Source organism: Aythya ferina (genome assembly GCF_964211825.1).
Source record: "Aythya ferina genome assembly, chromosome: 15".
Taxonomy (NCBI): Eukaryota; Metazoa; Chordata; class Aves; order Anseriformes; family Anatidae; genus Aythya; species Aythya ferina.
The window spans coordinates 7,651,746-7,669,140 of NC_140314.1; the positions used below are offsets into that span (position 1 = coordinate 7,651,746).

At 38.8% G+C, this 17,395-nt stretch overlaps 2 protein-coding genes and 1 long non-coding RNA gene across 6 annotated transcripts in view; 1 reads left to right on the plus strand and 2 right to left on the minus strand.

The window, feature by feature from the left end:
• The window catches only part of CYTH3 (cytohesin 3), a 51,844-nt gene extending 47,590 nt beyond the window's left edge, over positions 1 to 4,254 (minus strand). Inside the window, exon 1 of one of the 2 annotated variants that reach the window (XM_084536576.1) lies at positions 4,099 to 4,254. In XM_084536576.1, the coding sequence (XP_084392702.1) occupies positions 4,099 to 4,129 (31 nt within the window). In that variant the 5' untranslated portion in view covers positions 4,130 to 4,254. Of the gene's footprint in view, positions 1 to 1,210; positions 1,230 to 4,098 lie in introns of those variants that run through there. The other variant, XM_084536577.1, reaches the window with a different exon arrangement.
• A 113-nt stretch (positions 4,255 to 4,367) lies between these two features.
• Positions 4,368 to 17,395, plus strand: part of RAC1 (Rac family small GTPase 1) — a 46,163-nt gene continuing 33,135 nt past the window's right edge. The window contains exons 1-4 of one of the 3 annotated variants that reach the window (XM_084536604.1): positions 4,368 to 4,711; positions 4,822 to 4,945; positions 7,009 to 7,091; positions 7,760 to 7,894. The gene's annotated coding sequence lies outside the window, so the exon portion shown is untranslated. The remainder of the gene's footprint in view (positions 4,712 to 4,821; positions 4,946 to 7,008; positions 7,092 to 7,759; positions 7,895 to 17,395) is intronic. The other 2 variants (XM_084536606.1, XM_084536605.1) reach the window with 2 other exon arrangements.
• On the minus strand, positions 8,796 to 17,393 carry LOC311445017. Its single transcript, XR_014698169.1, has 2 exons — positions 12,787 to 17,393; positions 8,796 to 12,701 (listed from the first exon to the last, which is right to left on the minus strand). It is a non-coding gene; the product is annotated as an uncharacterized lncRNA (long non-coding RNA).

Here is a 17,395-nt window from a genome sequence, read left to right on the forward strand (position 1 = left end):
GCACAGCTAAGAATATCGAATGTTAGGCTCAGGAAAAAAAAAGTGTTATTGCAATTAAGATGCCCATTTTCCGATACCATTATAAATAATATTAATGATTACATTGTAAATATTAACGTGTTTGAAGCTAAAAATTAAGATCCTATTGAACCAACAGGTAGCCTGTATAAATGTGAAGTAGGTTGAGCACATAGAAATATTTATTTAAGCAAAAAGTGACTTAATGTGAAGCATTGCTGGCTAACAGAAGACATTTATGTTGTTTAATTTTGTGCTGTATCCTCAAATCTGCTCTTTTTCCTCTTCCTAGAATCCCTACATGTTGTTAGTCTAACACTCAGGTGCATTTTTATATTCTTGGCACTTCCCCAGTGTTATTTAAAGCTACAAGCCTTCCTCCAAAGAACTTCTGGGACAACTTTTTAAAACCACCAGTACAAGTTATCCACTTTGATGAGTCTGGAGTGAAACATGTTTAACATTCTTCTATGCTAAATAAATTCTTTATTTCATTAGTTTCTTTTATTATAAACAAAACATGCAGATTTAGTCTCAAATGCAGAGCAAACATCTAGAACCATGCACAGGCCACATGGATTCTTCTGTCTGTAACATCTACCTTTGAAAGACACAACAATGCACAAAAAAACAAAGCAACAACAAAAAAAAAAAAGAACACGTCCAGAGGTTACTGCCTGAAGTTGAAATACATAACTATATATATATATATAAATCATTTTTAAAAACACTTTTTCTAAGAAGAAAATGTCTTTCTTACATTTAACAGATTTTGCCTATAAACGTGTAACTGCTTTGCCATGCAGAAGAACAGAAGTCATCTTGCTAAATTTGGTTTGGCAGCAAATCTATTCTTCTGAGTCTTCTGCAAGACGATCTGGTCTCTTGGTCTAGTTCCTCATGAGCGCCTGTCTGCATAATAGAAATCAAAGTGCTACCTGGCACCGTCACTGCAAGTCGGGCCAACTAGCACAGCCTGGCAACTGAACTGCTCTAACCCCCCCAAAAAAGCTTCATGATTTGGGAATAAAGAACAGAGCTTGGGGAACAGTATGGAAACCTCACTGTCACAATCAGTGACAATTTTTTCATGTTTACTAAATAGAAAAAAGATTTTCGCATTTTTGAATGTTTGCTTAGAGCCCTTTATGGAGATAGCTCAGAACAAGCACACACACAAGTCACTACGTACTTGATCTTGTAGGTTTTTCCAAGCAGACCAGCGCCGGATTTGGGTGACTACGAAGCAACTGCACAACTCAACTCAAATCCAGGGAAACAAAGAGGAGCACTATTCCAGCCTGCCTTCTACACACCTGCTGCAATATTCAATGTAAAGATCTCGGTGCAATGGTACCACCCCTGTGTAACAGTAAGCGTGTTAGAAAAGCCTCAGTCAGATCACAAAACATGTGATTTTAAACCAGGCGAGGAGAGGGAGGGGGGGAAATTTCCTGGATCAAGTGAACCACAGAGATATTTTAATCAGAACACAAAAGAAGGCTGAGACAAACACCAACTGACTCGGATCATATCACATCAATAATCCACGCACACAGCCTCCACTGAAATCAATGGGAGGTTTGTGTATAAGTGGCTTGCATAAAATAAATGCATGCCCCCATTTAGGCTCCAGAGAAGAGAGAAAACACTGAGAACAATTCCCGTAATTAACATTTCTCTTCCATCAAGTGTTTCTAAAATAATAAATCCTAGCTTTACATAGCTCCGCTGTCATTCACAGTTTTTACAAGAGGTGGCAAAATAAGTGACCCCGTTTGACAACTAAGGGAACTGAAGCATCAGATGCAAATTACACAGCAGAGCAGGGCAGCAGGCAGAACTGAACTGGGAATAGCAGTTTACCTTCTGAATCACAGTGTAATGTCCTAGATATTTAGATGTTTATCTAGATCAAGCCTCTAATTAGGGTGATACCATGCAGTCCTCAAATAATTGTGCACACTTCCTAAAGTACCTGTGCACATCAATAAGCTCGGCTTTATGAGTCTGCCAGTCAATCATGTGAATTTTTGAGCACTGGAGGTGTCCTGCAGAGGTTCAAATGCTGGGCAGCCCTGCTCAGACGCCCTTGGCAGCCCATGACTCTCAGTGGCACTAAAGCATTTTAAAATTGGTTATCAAATCAACACTTTTCACATGCCTTCTATTGTTTAGAAAGAAGAAAAAAAATTACTCTTAATTCAAAACAATTCATTAGCTGGAAATGATCTAATTAATCCTGGTGTTCCAAACTGACTGTGTTCCATAAGAAAAAGCCAGACAGGATCTCTGGTCAGGAAAAAAGTTCAATACTCACAAGAAATTAGTGTAAAACATTAAGTACTGTTTGAAAAAAAAAAAGTTACTAATTAGTCTACGATTGTTTTAAACAAAGACAAGTAGGAACATAAACTATTCTGTTCTGACAAAAAAGCAGCATGTTTATTAATTACATAAAGTTATAAATAATAGTTTTACTTGCAGTCTACATGAAAATCTCATGTCTACATCCACTAAACCAGCTTTCAGAGCAATACAGACCAGCTCCTCCCAAGCTTCCATCTTTTTCTTTCTGTGAAAATGCAACTCTGAAACACTTAACACCTTCTGAAAGGTGATTCTCAATTCAGCAAGAGGTCCACTTGGTAGTCTAAGCCTCGCACGTGAGCAGGTACTACATTACACAGGGCTCGTGCCGCCAGCAGGCACGGTCATCTCCCTTTACTACAGATCTAAGCCCATAATGCTGTGAGAACATATTTTGAGTTGAGCGAATTTTCTGGCCTTTACAATTACACTGTTCAATTGTTGCCAATCACATTTTTTAAAGGAAGACTGTCTTGTTTTGTTATTTGGTTTCCTTTTTCAGATTTTTTTTACAGACTTCAGCCCAACACTAACCAAGGGAGAGAGGTGCTTGCCGAGAAGTGGCCATGCTTACAGACGACTCCTTGAATTATTTTTCTGATTCATCACAGACTTTTTTTTTCAAGTTGTCAAAACAAACACCACACCCACTTGATTTCCGAGTTCTGGGTAATTATATTTAGAATTAGCAATCACCGTGTAACTATTAATCATACAAGGCTTAGCCATCACTTTACCTATCTAGAAATAAAGCAACACGTTCAAACGCAGGCGGTTTAGTGCTTTATTCAGGAGAGATCCCCATCGCTCTCCGCTCCGAACCATGCCACTGCTGCAGACGGCCACAGTCGCAGCAGCAGCAGTGAATATAGAGCTACAGTCTCAGCAACAGCAGCGAATATAGGGCACTGCATTGAGCCAGTGCTCTGCCCCAGGGCAGGACCGGCTGCTCCTCAGCACCATTATCACTGGCGGCACCCAAGAGCTGGGTGTTTCAGGCACAAGCTTTACACACGCGCCCCCAACACGAAAATCACACGAGGCTGCAAATCCTGGCAGCGGGACGGCACACGGCCCCGTCTCCCAACGATTAAGACTTGAGACTAAAAAAGCTCCCCCAGGACGCGAGCCCTGACTTTCTGAAGGCAGGCTTCGGGAGCGCTCACACCGCTGCCTTCAGGCTCGGTTCACCTTGTTCAAACTGGCCGAACCACTCCGTGATTATCACCGAGCCGCCGCGAAGATGACACAGACACACACACACAGACACACAGACACGCACACACACACACACTCGCAGCAGCCCTCACAGAACATAATTACCCTTTTCACCGCCCGCTGCCAGCCGCCTACTTTTCCCCCCTCCTCCCCAGCAGCTGCACCGGGGCAGCGCAGCGATGTCGCCGGGCGGGAGCGGAGCCAGGAGCGGGGCCGGCTCCCGGTGAGGGCCGGGGACCCAGGGCCGCTGCCGCCGCCCCTTCCCCCCAGCTCCGTGCCCGGCTCCCGGAGCCTCCGGCCCGACCCCGCCGGCCGCGAGGCGCCGAGCCAGCCCCCGGCGGGGCCGCCGAGCACAGGCGCCAGCCCCCGCGCCCGCCCGCGGTCCCCTTCCCCTCAGCGCCCGGGGGAAACGTCCCGGGCTCGGCGGCGGCCCCCAGCCCGGGCTCGGGGCTCCCCGGCCACGAACGCGGGTGTCCCCCCGGCCCCACTCACCGCCGCCACCCCCGCCGCCCTCTTCGTCCATATTGGGGCCGCAGGCAGCGCGCTCCGCAACGGCGGCGGCTGAGGGAGGCCCGGGGCTCGCTCCACCCGCTTGGCGCCTTTCTCGGCGGCTGCTCTTCCTCCTCCTCCTCCTCCGCCTGCCCTGCCCCGTCCCTCTCCGCCCAGCTCTGCCTCAGCCCCGGCGGCAGCCGCCGCCTCGGCCCAGCCGCCCGCCCCTCTCATGTGACGGGCGGCGGGGGAAAGGCAGGCCCGGCCGGCCCTCTGCCGCCGCCCCCCGCCGCCTCTCCCCCTCAGGGGGCGGCAGATCGCCCGCCGTGCACCCCCCCCGGGCCGAGGGGCCTCGCTCCTGCCCTCTCCTCCTCAGGGTGTTCCCGGCAGGTTTGGCCTGGCGGAGTTGAGGCCATGCAGAAGCATTCCCCGGGGGGCGACGGTGGGAAGGGCTGAGGGGAGCCGTCGTGTTGGGTATCGCTATGGCCGGGGTGTCTTCTGGGCTCTGTGGTAGCCAGAAAATGTCTGCAGGGTCGTTCCCAAGCGTCTACAGAGCCACAGAAGTCGTTCCAAGGTGTCTATGAGGGGAAAAAGGTGACAGGGAGATGAGAAGAAGGTGAGGGGTGAGAGCTGGGCTGGTGTCACACTGTCAAGGGGGATGAGGTGGATCGAAGTGTCCAAAAAGGGGCCTGAGGCTCATGGTGTCTGTGCTCGTTTCTTCTGCAGTCTTGCTTGCTCCTGATGCTTTGGTCTGGTGCTGGAGAGATGCTGGATGCTTCCCCTGCTGCAGTGGTCATGAAGTTTTGTGTATAAATGGGACTGCTTCATATACAGCAAACAGTTTTGCCTGGTACGTATTGTCTGTTTTGGTAAGGGAAAAGATTTGCCTGCTTACGGATTTAGGACACAAATATTTGTGGGATTTCCTAAGTCCTTGCTAAAGATTGTCGGTGCGATACCACGGCGGTCAGGATATCAGCCGCCTCCAAAGTCTGTAAAGGTAAGCAGAAGTGTGCTGGCACAGACCAGTCTTCCTTCCTTCCCAGGCACCACCCCACTTTATTTTTTAAAACCTTTGGTGTCAAAATTTTATTCAGAGAGGAAACGGGGGGGGAAGGGGTCAGCCAACAGGAAAATATCAGGGTTTTCATTTTCCTGTTGTAGGCTGGCATGGGACAGCATACTGTCTAAAAAGCTGTGTCAGGAGTGCTCACCTCTGGACACCACTGCTAATCAGTGGTTCTTACATCCCCTTTTGATGAGAGCTGAGCTTTGGTTCTTAACAGCTGCTCTGGTGATAAAGCGTTTTACCTCAGCAAGAAATCATAAACGTCGTAGACCTCTAAGATACTCCTCTGTATTTCATATTTTAAATAGCCTTTATTATAAGTTTAATCAGTTAGTGTATAAAAAGGAGATGATTACATAAAACAGAAGCATTGCCTTGGTAAGAGATTTATTTTGAAATGTGTGTCTATGAAGTGAAATTACAGAATGATTTTTAAATAAATTTGAATGCGGATGAGCTGACAGTGGGTTCTGAATATTTTTGCACACTGAGCGGACTTAATTTACATTAGAGGGGAATCTGTTTCATGAGAAAAATTCAAATTCTATTTTGATCACAGATTGTTTGCTTTCATTTAATCTGTGTGGTTTTGCACATTTATATAAAATATATTTAATTCTGTTCTTGCTTTTGTTTAGCAGTATCATTTTTCCCTTCCTGTATTCCATTATAAACTAATATGCTTTTGATACACAGAAAATTCTACCGCAAAATGAAAGTCCAATCACTAATTCTTGTAGCAGAGAAGAGTGAGCCATGGTCTTCCTCCCACCAATTCACCAGCAAAATTCCTGTTGACTTCAGAGGAAGCAATACTAAGCTTTAAATTTATCAAAATTAGTAACAAAGATGAAAATGATATTGTGATGCAAGCAAGATGAGAAAAAAAAGACTGCCCCAACTATAAGTGATCAGTTGGGATATTTATATAAACTTCATGCTGAAATCAGATAAACTTGTGAAATAAACTAAATGTTCTTTATTATAACCTAATCATTAACTTGAGCAAACAGTTATATTTCCATTTTTTCTGTCCTATTGAATATGTAGCTTACTCTGTTGTAGGTTTGAAAGATATATCATTCAGTACCCTCTCAAGGAAAACCTGTTCTTTCAGTCCTCTTTTAGTAGGATGACTTACCAATGATACAAAATACATGTACATAAGAGCATTTGAAATTATAGTGTCTTCTTCAAGGCTGTATGTCTCTTTTTAAGATCAAAATTGTTACCTTATTATCTCCTTTTCACATGTTTAACTTCAGTCTGTCATGTCTGGCTAAAAACCAAATTAGGGCAGGAGAAGATTTTTTGAAAATGTACAGAATAAACTAAAAATTACAGTCATAGTTCTACAGTGTAATTAGAGTACTTCTACCATACCAGAACAGCTCTGTATTTTTTGGTAATTCAACAATAACAATGCTACCATTATTAAATACTGGGCAGTTCCCTACCAACAAAGAAGCAGATCCAGATAATGAGACAGGTTATAGTCTCAGCAAATTTTAGGATGCACTCCAATAAACTATTTCTTACCCATGTGAATAATTCTCTCACATCTACTTTGGTTTCCTGAACTTTGATCATTCTTCTGTTATGAAACATATCAATTTTATTTTTCCCTGTGTTAATAAGGGTTTCAATCAACAGTTTTGTGAAGGTTGTTTGATCTTTTTTTTTCTTGCATGCCGTCCCTTCTGTAGTCATAGCTCTATTTTTACCACAAATATGTTTTGCCAGTTTTATATCCACAAGTCTAGCCTTCTGTGTTGGAAGAACTTCATGGTCTGTCATTCATGTAAATAATAGTCTAATAGTTGGTCTGTTTAAATTATTTTTAGGGGAAAATTGGGCATTCTCCAAAATCTGCTGTTGGCGGGGTTGATTCCTTGATGATAAATGTGGATATTTGCTGAATTTTCAGGTAATATACTTTGCCTTTATTTTCCTTTTTTAGATAGCTTAGTATCTTTTTTGATTAAGTTTCGTCTAAGTAGTAATTTATCACGTTGTGTTTCATTTTAAGGGGTCAGGAGCACATCTGTTATGACATTTGTCGTAACACAGAGAATCAGTGAAGACAACTGAATCCCTTACATAATATTTTTGTGGTTTAAGTGGCTCATTAAATCTTGAGCCATTTTTATGGATTGCAATTTAAACCAGACTCCAAGTGATAGTGAATGAAAATCACCCCCCCCCATATATGTTTTTTAATATTTGAAGAATTTAGATGTAGGAAAGCGCAGTTGCTTATCACCTGTTTTCCTCAGCATGAGACTATTCCCTTTTTTCTGGATTACTATTTATCAGTTAATGGAAATTCTGAAAAGAATCTCCATTATTCATCTTCAGTTTACTTGTAGAAAGAAATAAGCTTAATCTTAATGTGATAAGTTTCCTCTTCCAGTAATGTAAATGTTGCAGTGATGTAAAATACCATTTTATGATTATAGATTTTGTAAACTTTTAATTTCTAAACAAAAGCATGAGCTATGGTGGTGTTCATTACATCAATTACAACAGGAAAGTAGATGGTAACATTATATATTAAAGACGTAAGAAATACCATTCTGAATTTTCTCAACACAGAAAGAAATAAAGAACCTGCCATTGTGCCATCAGGCTGGATGTCGGTATCTAACACAGGGAAATGGAATAATGCATCTTAGTGTTGAAAAGAAGAATCTGAAATCATATTTGAAGAGGCAGTCATCATGCACGCAGGTAGTCCTATTTCATATGTTCAAGACATTGCTAATTGGCAACTTTTGCTTATTGTGACTTTGTTAGATTTGATAAGAAGGATTTTGTAGTTACCTTTAAGGAGGCAAGTTACTCTTAAAGAACAAGCATCTATATGCTTTTAAGAATACATTCTTAAGGAAAATGGACGCATCTTTTAAAGAATATACATAAATCTTAAAGAACATAGATGTTGTGCAACATTTTATTTACTACAATTATTTGATTGATTTTATTGCTCACTTAGATGCTTACATGGTTGGAAAAGTGGTGCAAGCATTTCATGTCCTGAGACAATGTATTTTTTGCGACAAAGTCATCAATACTCAGCTGCTGTATTAAAGATTACTTCTGTTTAAATTCTAGACAATCAAACAACTTTTATTTTTTAAGAAGCAATGCCTGATAATTTCCAGGCAGGAAGGTCTTAGTCCATCACCATGTCTTTTTTTTCCCTGTTTTTGTTTATTTATTTATTTATTTATTTATTTATTTATCAGTACTTGAAAAATCTGGTATTCTTGAATCCCTAAGGCAAACTCTTTGACTTCCTCTGTCTGGCAGATGGGTTTTAGTCATGTATTGTTTCTCAAAATGTTTGTGCTGTCACACACATCATATTTGTCTCAGCTGCAAAAACACATTTATAGAAAATCCTGTTTGCTGGTTATCTTAATGGTTTCAAGACTGCTTGCACTTTTTATTAAGTCCAAGAAAAATTTTACATGTAAGTATTTTATATTGCTTTGGGGAACATCAAAGCTCAAGCTTAGCAAGTATATCATATTTTATGAATGGTGCTTTTTTGTATGGATAGGAAGATCATTCCCCTAAAATAGTCAAAGAAGCAAAATTAAATATGCTTGTTTTTTGAAAAACTTATGTGCTTTTTATGCAAATTAACTTCTAAATCACATCCTGAATTTTATTTGTGACATATTTCAAATTCCAATTCTTGACATTTTTTTTTTTGTTGTTGACACTTCTAAATGAGCGTAATCTATTCTTAGCATCAAATATTACTGGTTTTGGAAGTCATTGCTGGCTTCCATTGTGTATCACTGATAGGACAGCTGGTGAATGATTGAGCGAAGAGCACCAGAATGATCCAGTGAGGAAAATCAAATGCATTAAAAACTGTGGAGGTCCACCAGCTCTGTAATGCTTATGATGTGAAGTATACTAAGTGTTAGAACTTGTTCTACCTGTATTAATTATGCATAGTACTAGAAACAGACAGGATGCTTTTGAGTATGAAAGCTTTACCAAAAATAACAGAAAAAGATGACTTGGATTCAAAGGATCAGGGCTGAAACAGATCGATAGTGGAATTTTGTATAGAACTTGAGGGTTTTTTTTATCTAAGGGAAATGAAAGAGCTTGATATAAAGTAGTTCTCCAAGGGCGAGTGCACTGACTACAGCCATGCTCTGTTCTTACCCTGAGAAATAGCCACAGTCTGTTAATTCACCTCTGCTGGTACTTCCAGTTTGAGGTGGCTGCAAATATTACTGCGTAGTGTTCTTCAGTCTCACCAAGACCTGGGATTTTGAAAGTCCTTATTCATCCTACCCTGGGAGCTGTAGCTGGCTACAAGCCACATATGAGTCCTGTTCTATCTGCATACACATGGCAGCAGTTGAAGGATTTATTGTAGTAATGCTGATAACAGGGGAGGCCCCCACGGTTCCTTCCTCCCCACCTGGAGAAGCCTGCTTAAACAACTCCACAGCGTAAAAGGGCTGGCATCCCAGTGTACATACAGCAGCCAAGTGACAGGCTGGACTCGCTCGTGACGTGCAGTGTTAGAAGGGTTAGACCAGGTGCTCTTGTTGATTCACCAGCGAGCATCTGAAATGCAATTGCATATCTCCACGTGAGCTGGCTCAAATCTGGCTTTTGGCAAGTCAGCAGTGCACAAATCTGGGTTTAATAAGTATGGAACCATAAATTTAGCCAGGAGTAGGAACTGTCAACTAATGATGGTGATTTTTAGTGCCCTCTTAGCTGTTCATGTAACTGCCTGGAAACCATGCTGTAAATCAGAATACTCAATCCAGATTTTAAAAGTTATCTCTAAAATAATAATTTTCAACCTGTATTACTCCATTGATCAAATGTACACCACAAACAACTGCGCTGGCAGAATTGCAATATCAACTTTAATTTAAAATCATATGGGGGTAAAACCATTCTTTACTCCTTTTTTTTTTTTTCCTAAACAACTTGTACTATTGGATTAAGTATGTATACTAAGAATTTTGTGCCATGTGGCCATCCAATAACTGAATTTAGTGTAGCATGAAATTGTAGTTGTATACTGGTGAGAGTATGTCTTCAGCATCTTTTGTACATTATTTTTAAATACATAGCTCCTGATGAGTCCTGAAGCAAAGGGGAAATGATACCTTGTTAAGTGGTGGTGTTTAGTATTTTAAATTCTTACTGTCTCTAACCAGGAAAGGTCCCTATTTATTCCAACTGCTGTAGTTAGAAAAAATATTCAAAGTCTGAAGCAGAAAAACACCACCTAAATCCTTTCCTTCTCATGTCTCTGCCCACTATTTTATTCCTTGCCTGTCCTCATAGATGTAAGAAAAATCCTGTACTCTTCTGTATCAAAACAGCAATGTTTTGGTATTTTCTTGCCATAAGTGTACTTTCAATTTAAAAAACAGTTCTTCACCATAATTGTCTTTCTTGTGCTGTATTTCTCTTTATAGTCTTAAAGAAAAGCTGTCTCTAAGTGCAAGATGATGTTAAGCAAGGGAGAGTCAAAGTTAAAACTTGGCAAGCACTAAAACAAAGAATTTTTCTAAGGAAATGGTGGAGACAGGTCAGATTAATTCCTGATGTAACTCCATTTACCTCAGTGCAGTTACATGAAGGATGGATTTGGTACCTTATGCCTCTGGGGTCAGGAAAGGATTTCTGTGATCTCAATCAGCAGTATAAAATAATCATTCTTAAGAAACAGAATTGTAAATTAAGCCTGATAGAACTGCCTCTGTTATTTTTAGTCTATTAATATAACTGTAAAAGAACAATAGGTCTAGAGAACAACAAAAAGGGCTTCATAAAAAAGATTAGTACATGATGATTTGCAGCCAACATCCTCCATAACAGTTTGTGGGAAAAAGGAATTATGGCAGACTGTTAAAATGGGCAGTGACATCAGGGACAACTTCCCTTTCTTGTAAGTGCCAAAAGCTTTTCTCCAGCTTGCTGCATTGCATCTTTATTTTTTTCCTCCAATCTCATTCTTCTCCCCGACCATCTCTAGTTCAGTTGTCCATTCCCTCAAGTTTCTTTTGGTTCCACTGTGTGCACAGGGATCTCTGGTCTCTCTGCGGCTACTCACTGCTGAATTATCTAAATTCTTCTCTTTAGGCAGAAACATTCAATGTCTTCAGATGGAGAAAGGAGAGGTGTTTGGCCTATGCCCTAATTTCTTTTTAGATTTTAAATTTTGATATGCTTAAATTTGATATGCTTTAAAGCAATGTATTTTCACTCTGAGAACCCAGCCTCCACGTGTCAATCTGTAGTGCTCAAATATAGCTATACCCAGATATTACTTCAGTTTTAAAGCCTTGTTATGAAACATCAACCTCTGCCTCCCCATCCCACTCTCAAATTGAGGAAATACTTCTAATAGCACTATATTAAGATCTTTCCATAGTATAATGTAAAAAAACCATGTAGTACATTAGTGCAATTAAATTGAAATCAAAAGTCTGTCTTTTTTATCCTTACCAACATGCAACTGTCAGTTTTAATACAGAGGAAAGGATCTATGTATACATGCATATAAAAGATGTGAAAATACAAAGGCATTTATTGAAAACAGACAAAACCAGGAAGATGATAAAATAGGAGGAGGAAGGGGCCTCAGATATAAAAACTTGCTTTGTATAGCAGAATTTATCACTAAAAGCTAGGGTTGGCAAATTGCCATGCTTTAGATAAAATAAGCTATGTAATGTAAAAAAAATGCTTGACAGTACAAAATACAGTAGATGCATTTGCAAAACTAATGTCCGACCAAGAAATTCAATAAAACATTTTTTAAAAGTTTCCTTTTTTTTTTTACATGTATCTTTAAAAGCTTAATTATATTTTCTAATACCAGAAATCTCAGTTGTACAGATGCTCACTGTCCTCTGAGGATATCTTTATCAGGTGTACCATTCAGCAGGATATAGAAAAATTCCAAATATCCAAATTAAAAAAAGATTATGAAAATGTATTTTGAAAGCAAATTTTTGTTAGTCAGAACTATTGAAGCATGTTTTATAGGAAGATTATTTACATTTTAAAATATCTGCATTTTAAATCCACAAAGCTACTCAAGGAAACATGTACTGCTAAACATTTTCAAACTGAATAAAGAATATTTTTTCATGCAGAATATCTTTTCCATTTCCTTATTTGTTTCTGGGGAAAGATCCAGAGCTTTAGGAAATAAGAGGACGCTTATACCTGACAGACTTGTCATGTAAAAGTTTTTGAAACCTGCAGAGAACACTACAAAAACATGAGAATCTTGGGTATTTAGTTCAGTTACTGTATCAGCTTAGAATAAATGAGCTCTCTTCCGCAAGGATATTTTCTTCCCCTGGCCTGGCAAGGTCAGAACTCTGGTCTTCCTGCTAGAAGAGAAACCATTGCAGTAGATGATGGATAATGAGCACAGCTAAATTCTCATGACTAACAGAATCATGCCCTTGCTCTCCATTCCCATCTGCAAGGCTTTTCCAGAGCTCAGCATGTATGGAGGATACCAAACCTGAAAAACAAGATGGCAGATAACTACAGTTAAACCAGATAATTTTTTTCAACATCTTCATCAGATTTACAAGATAGACTGTTACCTGAGTACTGCTCATATTCTTAAATAAGGTCTCTCTCACAGCAAAAAACTTCTGTAACTTGTTGACAGGAGCTATTATCTCCTTCATAGATTACATCATTCCATGAAGTATTTTTAGGCAGTTCTTGTATCTGAATCTTCAGTGTCCTGATTGCTTCTACAGAATTTCACATTTACTCTTTATGAAGAACAGTAGGTTGGCAGTTCTTTTTCTAGGTGCTGCTTGTTCCCTGAAATGTCCTGGACTTTCTGCATAAATTGTACAAATCTCTCCATTCTATAAATGTACTTCTTCCTGCTTTAGTAAAGCTGAGATACATAGTTATAAGTTAAAAGGAGATAAATTCTTCATTATTCTTCAGCTAAAATAAATAAATGCTTAAAATTATTAGAGAGGAGATAAAATTGTTTCTGCTAGGTTATGAAACTGCAAATAATGGCAGATAAATGCAGATGAAGTATTTTTCTCAGAAATCTAAACTTATAATCAATTGAAGATACTGTATCAGAATGCTGACCATGTGCAATAGGAACTAATAAAGCAGTAGCTTTATCAGGATGGGCTTCTGGAAGATCCACATTAATTCCACAATAATGCAACAGAAAAGGAAGGTATGCTTTTATCATGCTTCATGTACATTGAGGAATGTATTTCCATTCTTTGCTAACAGACTTTTAATAATTTATGGAAAGTACTTAAAACTTTAGCAGAAATATACTCTTGAGCTAGAAAAGTATTCATGTATGTGTATATTTATATGTAAATATATGTATGTCTATATACATGAAGGCAAAAAAATACAATTTCATATTTTATGCTAATGAGACAGTCTTTTATCTCTAGATCATAGGATTAGAGGCATTCCTGGTTGTGTAATGAGCAAATGACTCTCTGAAGGCTGTTACAAAGCCTGCATGGATATCCTGCCTTGGTTTCAGTCCAGTTTTGAACAGAGACACGGCACTCACTTTCAACAGCTGGTTCTAATGGGAACTCTTTCTTGACTTGTTTACAGACCCCATTTACAACACATGAGGAGCAGACTCTACCTCTGACTTTGGAGTCTGTCTTAGTAAAATCATTTCTCCTCCCATTCTGCCAATCATCAGCAATTGTTTAACACTTCCATAGTACTTCTTTAATAAAGAAAGACACAGCTAGTAACAGCAAATTAAAAAGATATCATCAACTGAAGTAAAATTCTCCCTGAATTATTGAATTTACTGGTAGCTGGGGTGTCTTCTTTTGTAAGTGGAAATTGCAGGGAGTCACTCTATTACTGCTGGGCCTATGTGTGTGCGGCACAGTTGCAACACCCTTTAGGATAACTGGGAGAAACTGACTGGGGGATTCTTCCTTGCGATAAGAAGCCTTTTATATATAGAAGAAGAACTTATTACAGCATGGCAGTGTTTGTCAGATTAATTTGAAAGCATGATTTGAATAAAAATGCTAAACTTTTTCTCTAACTATAGCACCAATGTCAAGCAGTTGACTTTAAACAAAATAATGCAAGAGCCAGTACATCCCATATGAACAATGTATGAGCAACAACAACAAAACCCTAATGCTCTAGGAAAGAAAAAAAAATTAAAAAAATTTATTTGCTCTGCATAAAAGGCCATAACTGTATTAATGACTGTGTACAGTTCATTCATGTGAGATTATCTAAGTTTAAAAACCAATATTGACTAAAGCTATGTAAAAAATGTTAGCAAAAATTATCAATTTAATCATTCAAAGAAAGTACCAAATGATACCATTTTATAAACTGGAATTCCCAGCAGTTTTATTTGTTTTAGAAGGCCACCCAGTGTGCTCTAACTTTGGACATTGTATAATTTACTTTTCTAATTCTCAGCTACTAAATGCTGACAGTGTGATTCTAAATAATACATTTACTTTAATAGTGTTTATTTGGTAGGAGCACAATATTTGGAAAGTATGCAATGGATTTGGAAACACCTCAGACACATGGTATTGTATCCATTTGAACCTCTGGAAAGGTGCACGTTGACTCTACTGTCAGTATGCCTGGACCATTAACTTTGCCTGAATTTAAGGACATTCCCCAAAAACACAGGTCCTGACCTTTTAGTTTGGTTCACATAGGGATATCCTCATGCTTACAGAGCTCTGATTAAGTCAACAAGGCTAGACATCAGTACTGATCCTGTGTGATTGGATTACAGGATTAAAGTTGTGATTTGTCCTACTAAAACCACTTTAAGTTACTTAAACAGATAAATCCAACTATCAGATTTCTATTCTAATTGATTACACTTTCCAAAATGAAAAAAAAACAAACAACCACCTTCACATTTTTAATGAACTATTTCACCTTCCTGTTTACTTTTTCATAAGGTGTATCTAGGGTGGGAAAGATAACAGAAATAACAACTCTGAGGGAAAAAATAGTAAAGGTGTTATTTCCCTTTCCCATGAAACTGATATAAAATACTTTTACTTTTTTATTCCCTTTGATTCCATTTCCAATCCTTATTTAAGTCCATCTCCCCATGGCCCCTGTTCTGTTTGACAGGTACTTTCTATAAAGGAAAGTCAGCTTATATCCAGGTTTTCTCATCTCATGCTGTAATTCACATTCCTCATCCCATGTTCCTGGTGAAAAGATTTATGAAAAATAACCAAGGATACGTTCAATATATTTTTTTTTCTCTTGTTACACCTTCCCCTGCCCTGGGTTTATTCCTTGCCTCTCAAGCTCTTACATGCTAGGTTGAGTCGTCCTGTATATGTCATTATTTCTCACAGCTAGAGTATCTGCTAGGATGTGGAAATGTGATTCCTTCCCAGGCAGATCAGCTGCTGGATTTGACAAGCACGTATGAGTAACAAAGGTTTACCAGATGTGTTTTCACTGATAAAAGCATTCTTTTATAGTAACTATAGTAGCTACAGCAATATCCAAAATGCAGTTGAAGTTTTGGACAATGCTATTTCAATAGGAGCCTTCAGAAAAAGCATTTCCTATATGGAGGAAAGACAGGCTGCTAAATAATCCATTCAGGAACAGCTACAATACCTCATGGGTACTTTATGAAAATACATTAGAATTTACTGTAAATTGAACAAGTAACAAAGAAGCTTGATGAAGCTTTAAAAAAATACAGTGATGAAAATCTCTACAGACTTCTGGATTGCTGGGATTGCAAAGTAAACAGTTCAGCTAAATAGAACTTAGAAGGTACAGTTACCAACTAAAAATGCCTGATTATAAACCAGGAAGAAAAGTGAAGAAGAACTCTGAAAATCATGTTTGACAGTGACAACACAGACCACACAGTTATTATTTCAACCAACAGATTGTAGCGAACACATATCATATATCACAGAGAAGGACTAGAAGCTTGCTATAGTCTGTACAGATGTTCTCACTAAGCAAGCAGCTAGAGAACAGAAGATGAAACCTGACCTAAAAGTGACCTGAAAGTATACAAGCAAGCCCTTAGAAAGGTGCTCTACTTCATCACATTTTTTTTTTAATCTTAAATGCCTTTATATTGTAGGAGAGGAGCAAAGGGCAGAAATTGGAAATGTTATAATTATTTCTAACTCTGGAACAAGTCATACGTGCTTGCAGTCATACTTGGAATGCAAGGCTTAAGATCTGAAAGGCAATTTATAGGAAGCTCTGCTGCAGAAAAGATTTTTTATTACAAGAGGCCAGACAGGAACACTGAGCTCAGAAGGGTCATTTGTGAATAACTTCCAGCTTAAGTGATTAAGGGCTCCAGCCACTAGCCCGACCCACCCCTCCTCCCTACACACACACAAAAAGGCGTATCAGAAACATCCTGTTTGTCACTGCTGCTGGCTTTTTGTTCAATGAGCAAGAGGGGAGCATTTGACTTTTGTGTTGGTTTTGGTTCTTTGCCCTTAGGGATACTTCTAACAATGCATAATACATGAAAGAATTCTGAAATACTGATTTTTTTTTCTTCTTTGAACTATAAGGTTAAAGATAAATGCATTTTGATATGCATAGAAAGCATTTATGATAACAAATAAAAGCAGCACTTCCTAAGGCTCAAAATACTGATAATGTACTTTTACAAGCATGCTTGACAAGATCCTAATCTTTTTTTCTTTTTTTTTTTTTTTTTTTTTTTAACGTAAGGTAAAACAAATAACTTTCAAAAACCTTCTTCTAAAGAGATAGGCATAATTTCATCATTTTGTTGAATTATTTTAGTTTGGTTGGCTTATTTTTTATTTTAAGCTGCTATCATATCTGCCAGAAAAGACAAGAAATAAGAAACATAATGCAAAGGTGAAGGATGTATGAGACTAAATTGCCAATTGGTTCCTTTGTCAATTTCAGATTCCCATAGAGGAGGTCTGTGCTCCTCTACAATGAGAGATCTATTGTGAAGTGCAGAAAGAGAATTGATGGCACTCTGTTAACTGTGGATGTCTAACCATATGCTGAAAACTCACAGCATCTCCTAGACTATTAGATTTATTACCCCCGTTTCTTTTTTCTCACATTAAATTTATGTTTTGAGGGAAAAGACACTCAGCATTTATCATTAATATGTTTGAATTTCACGTTCAAGGCATCAACCATTTCTTCAATATCAATATA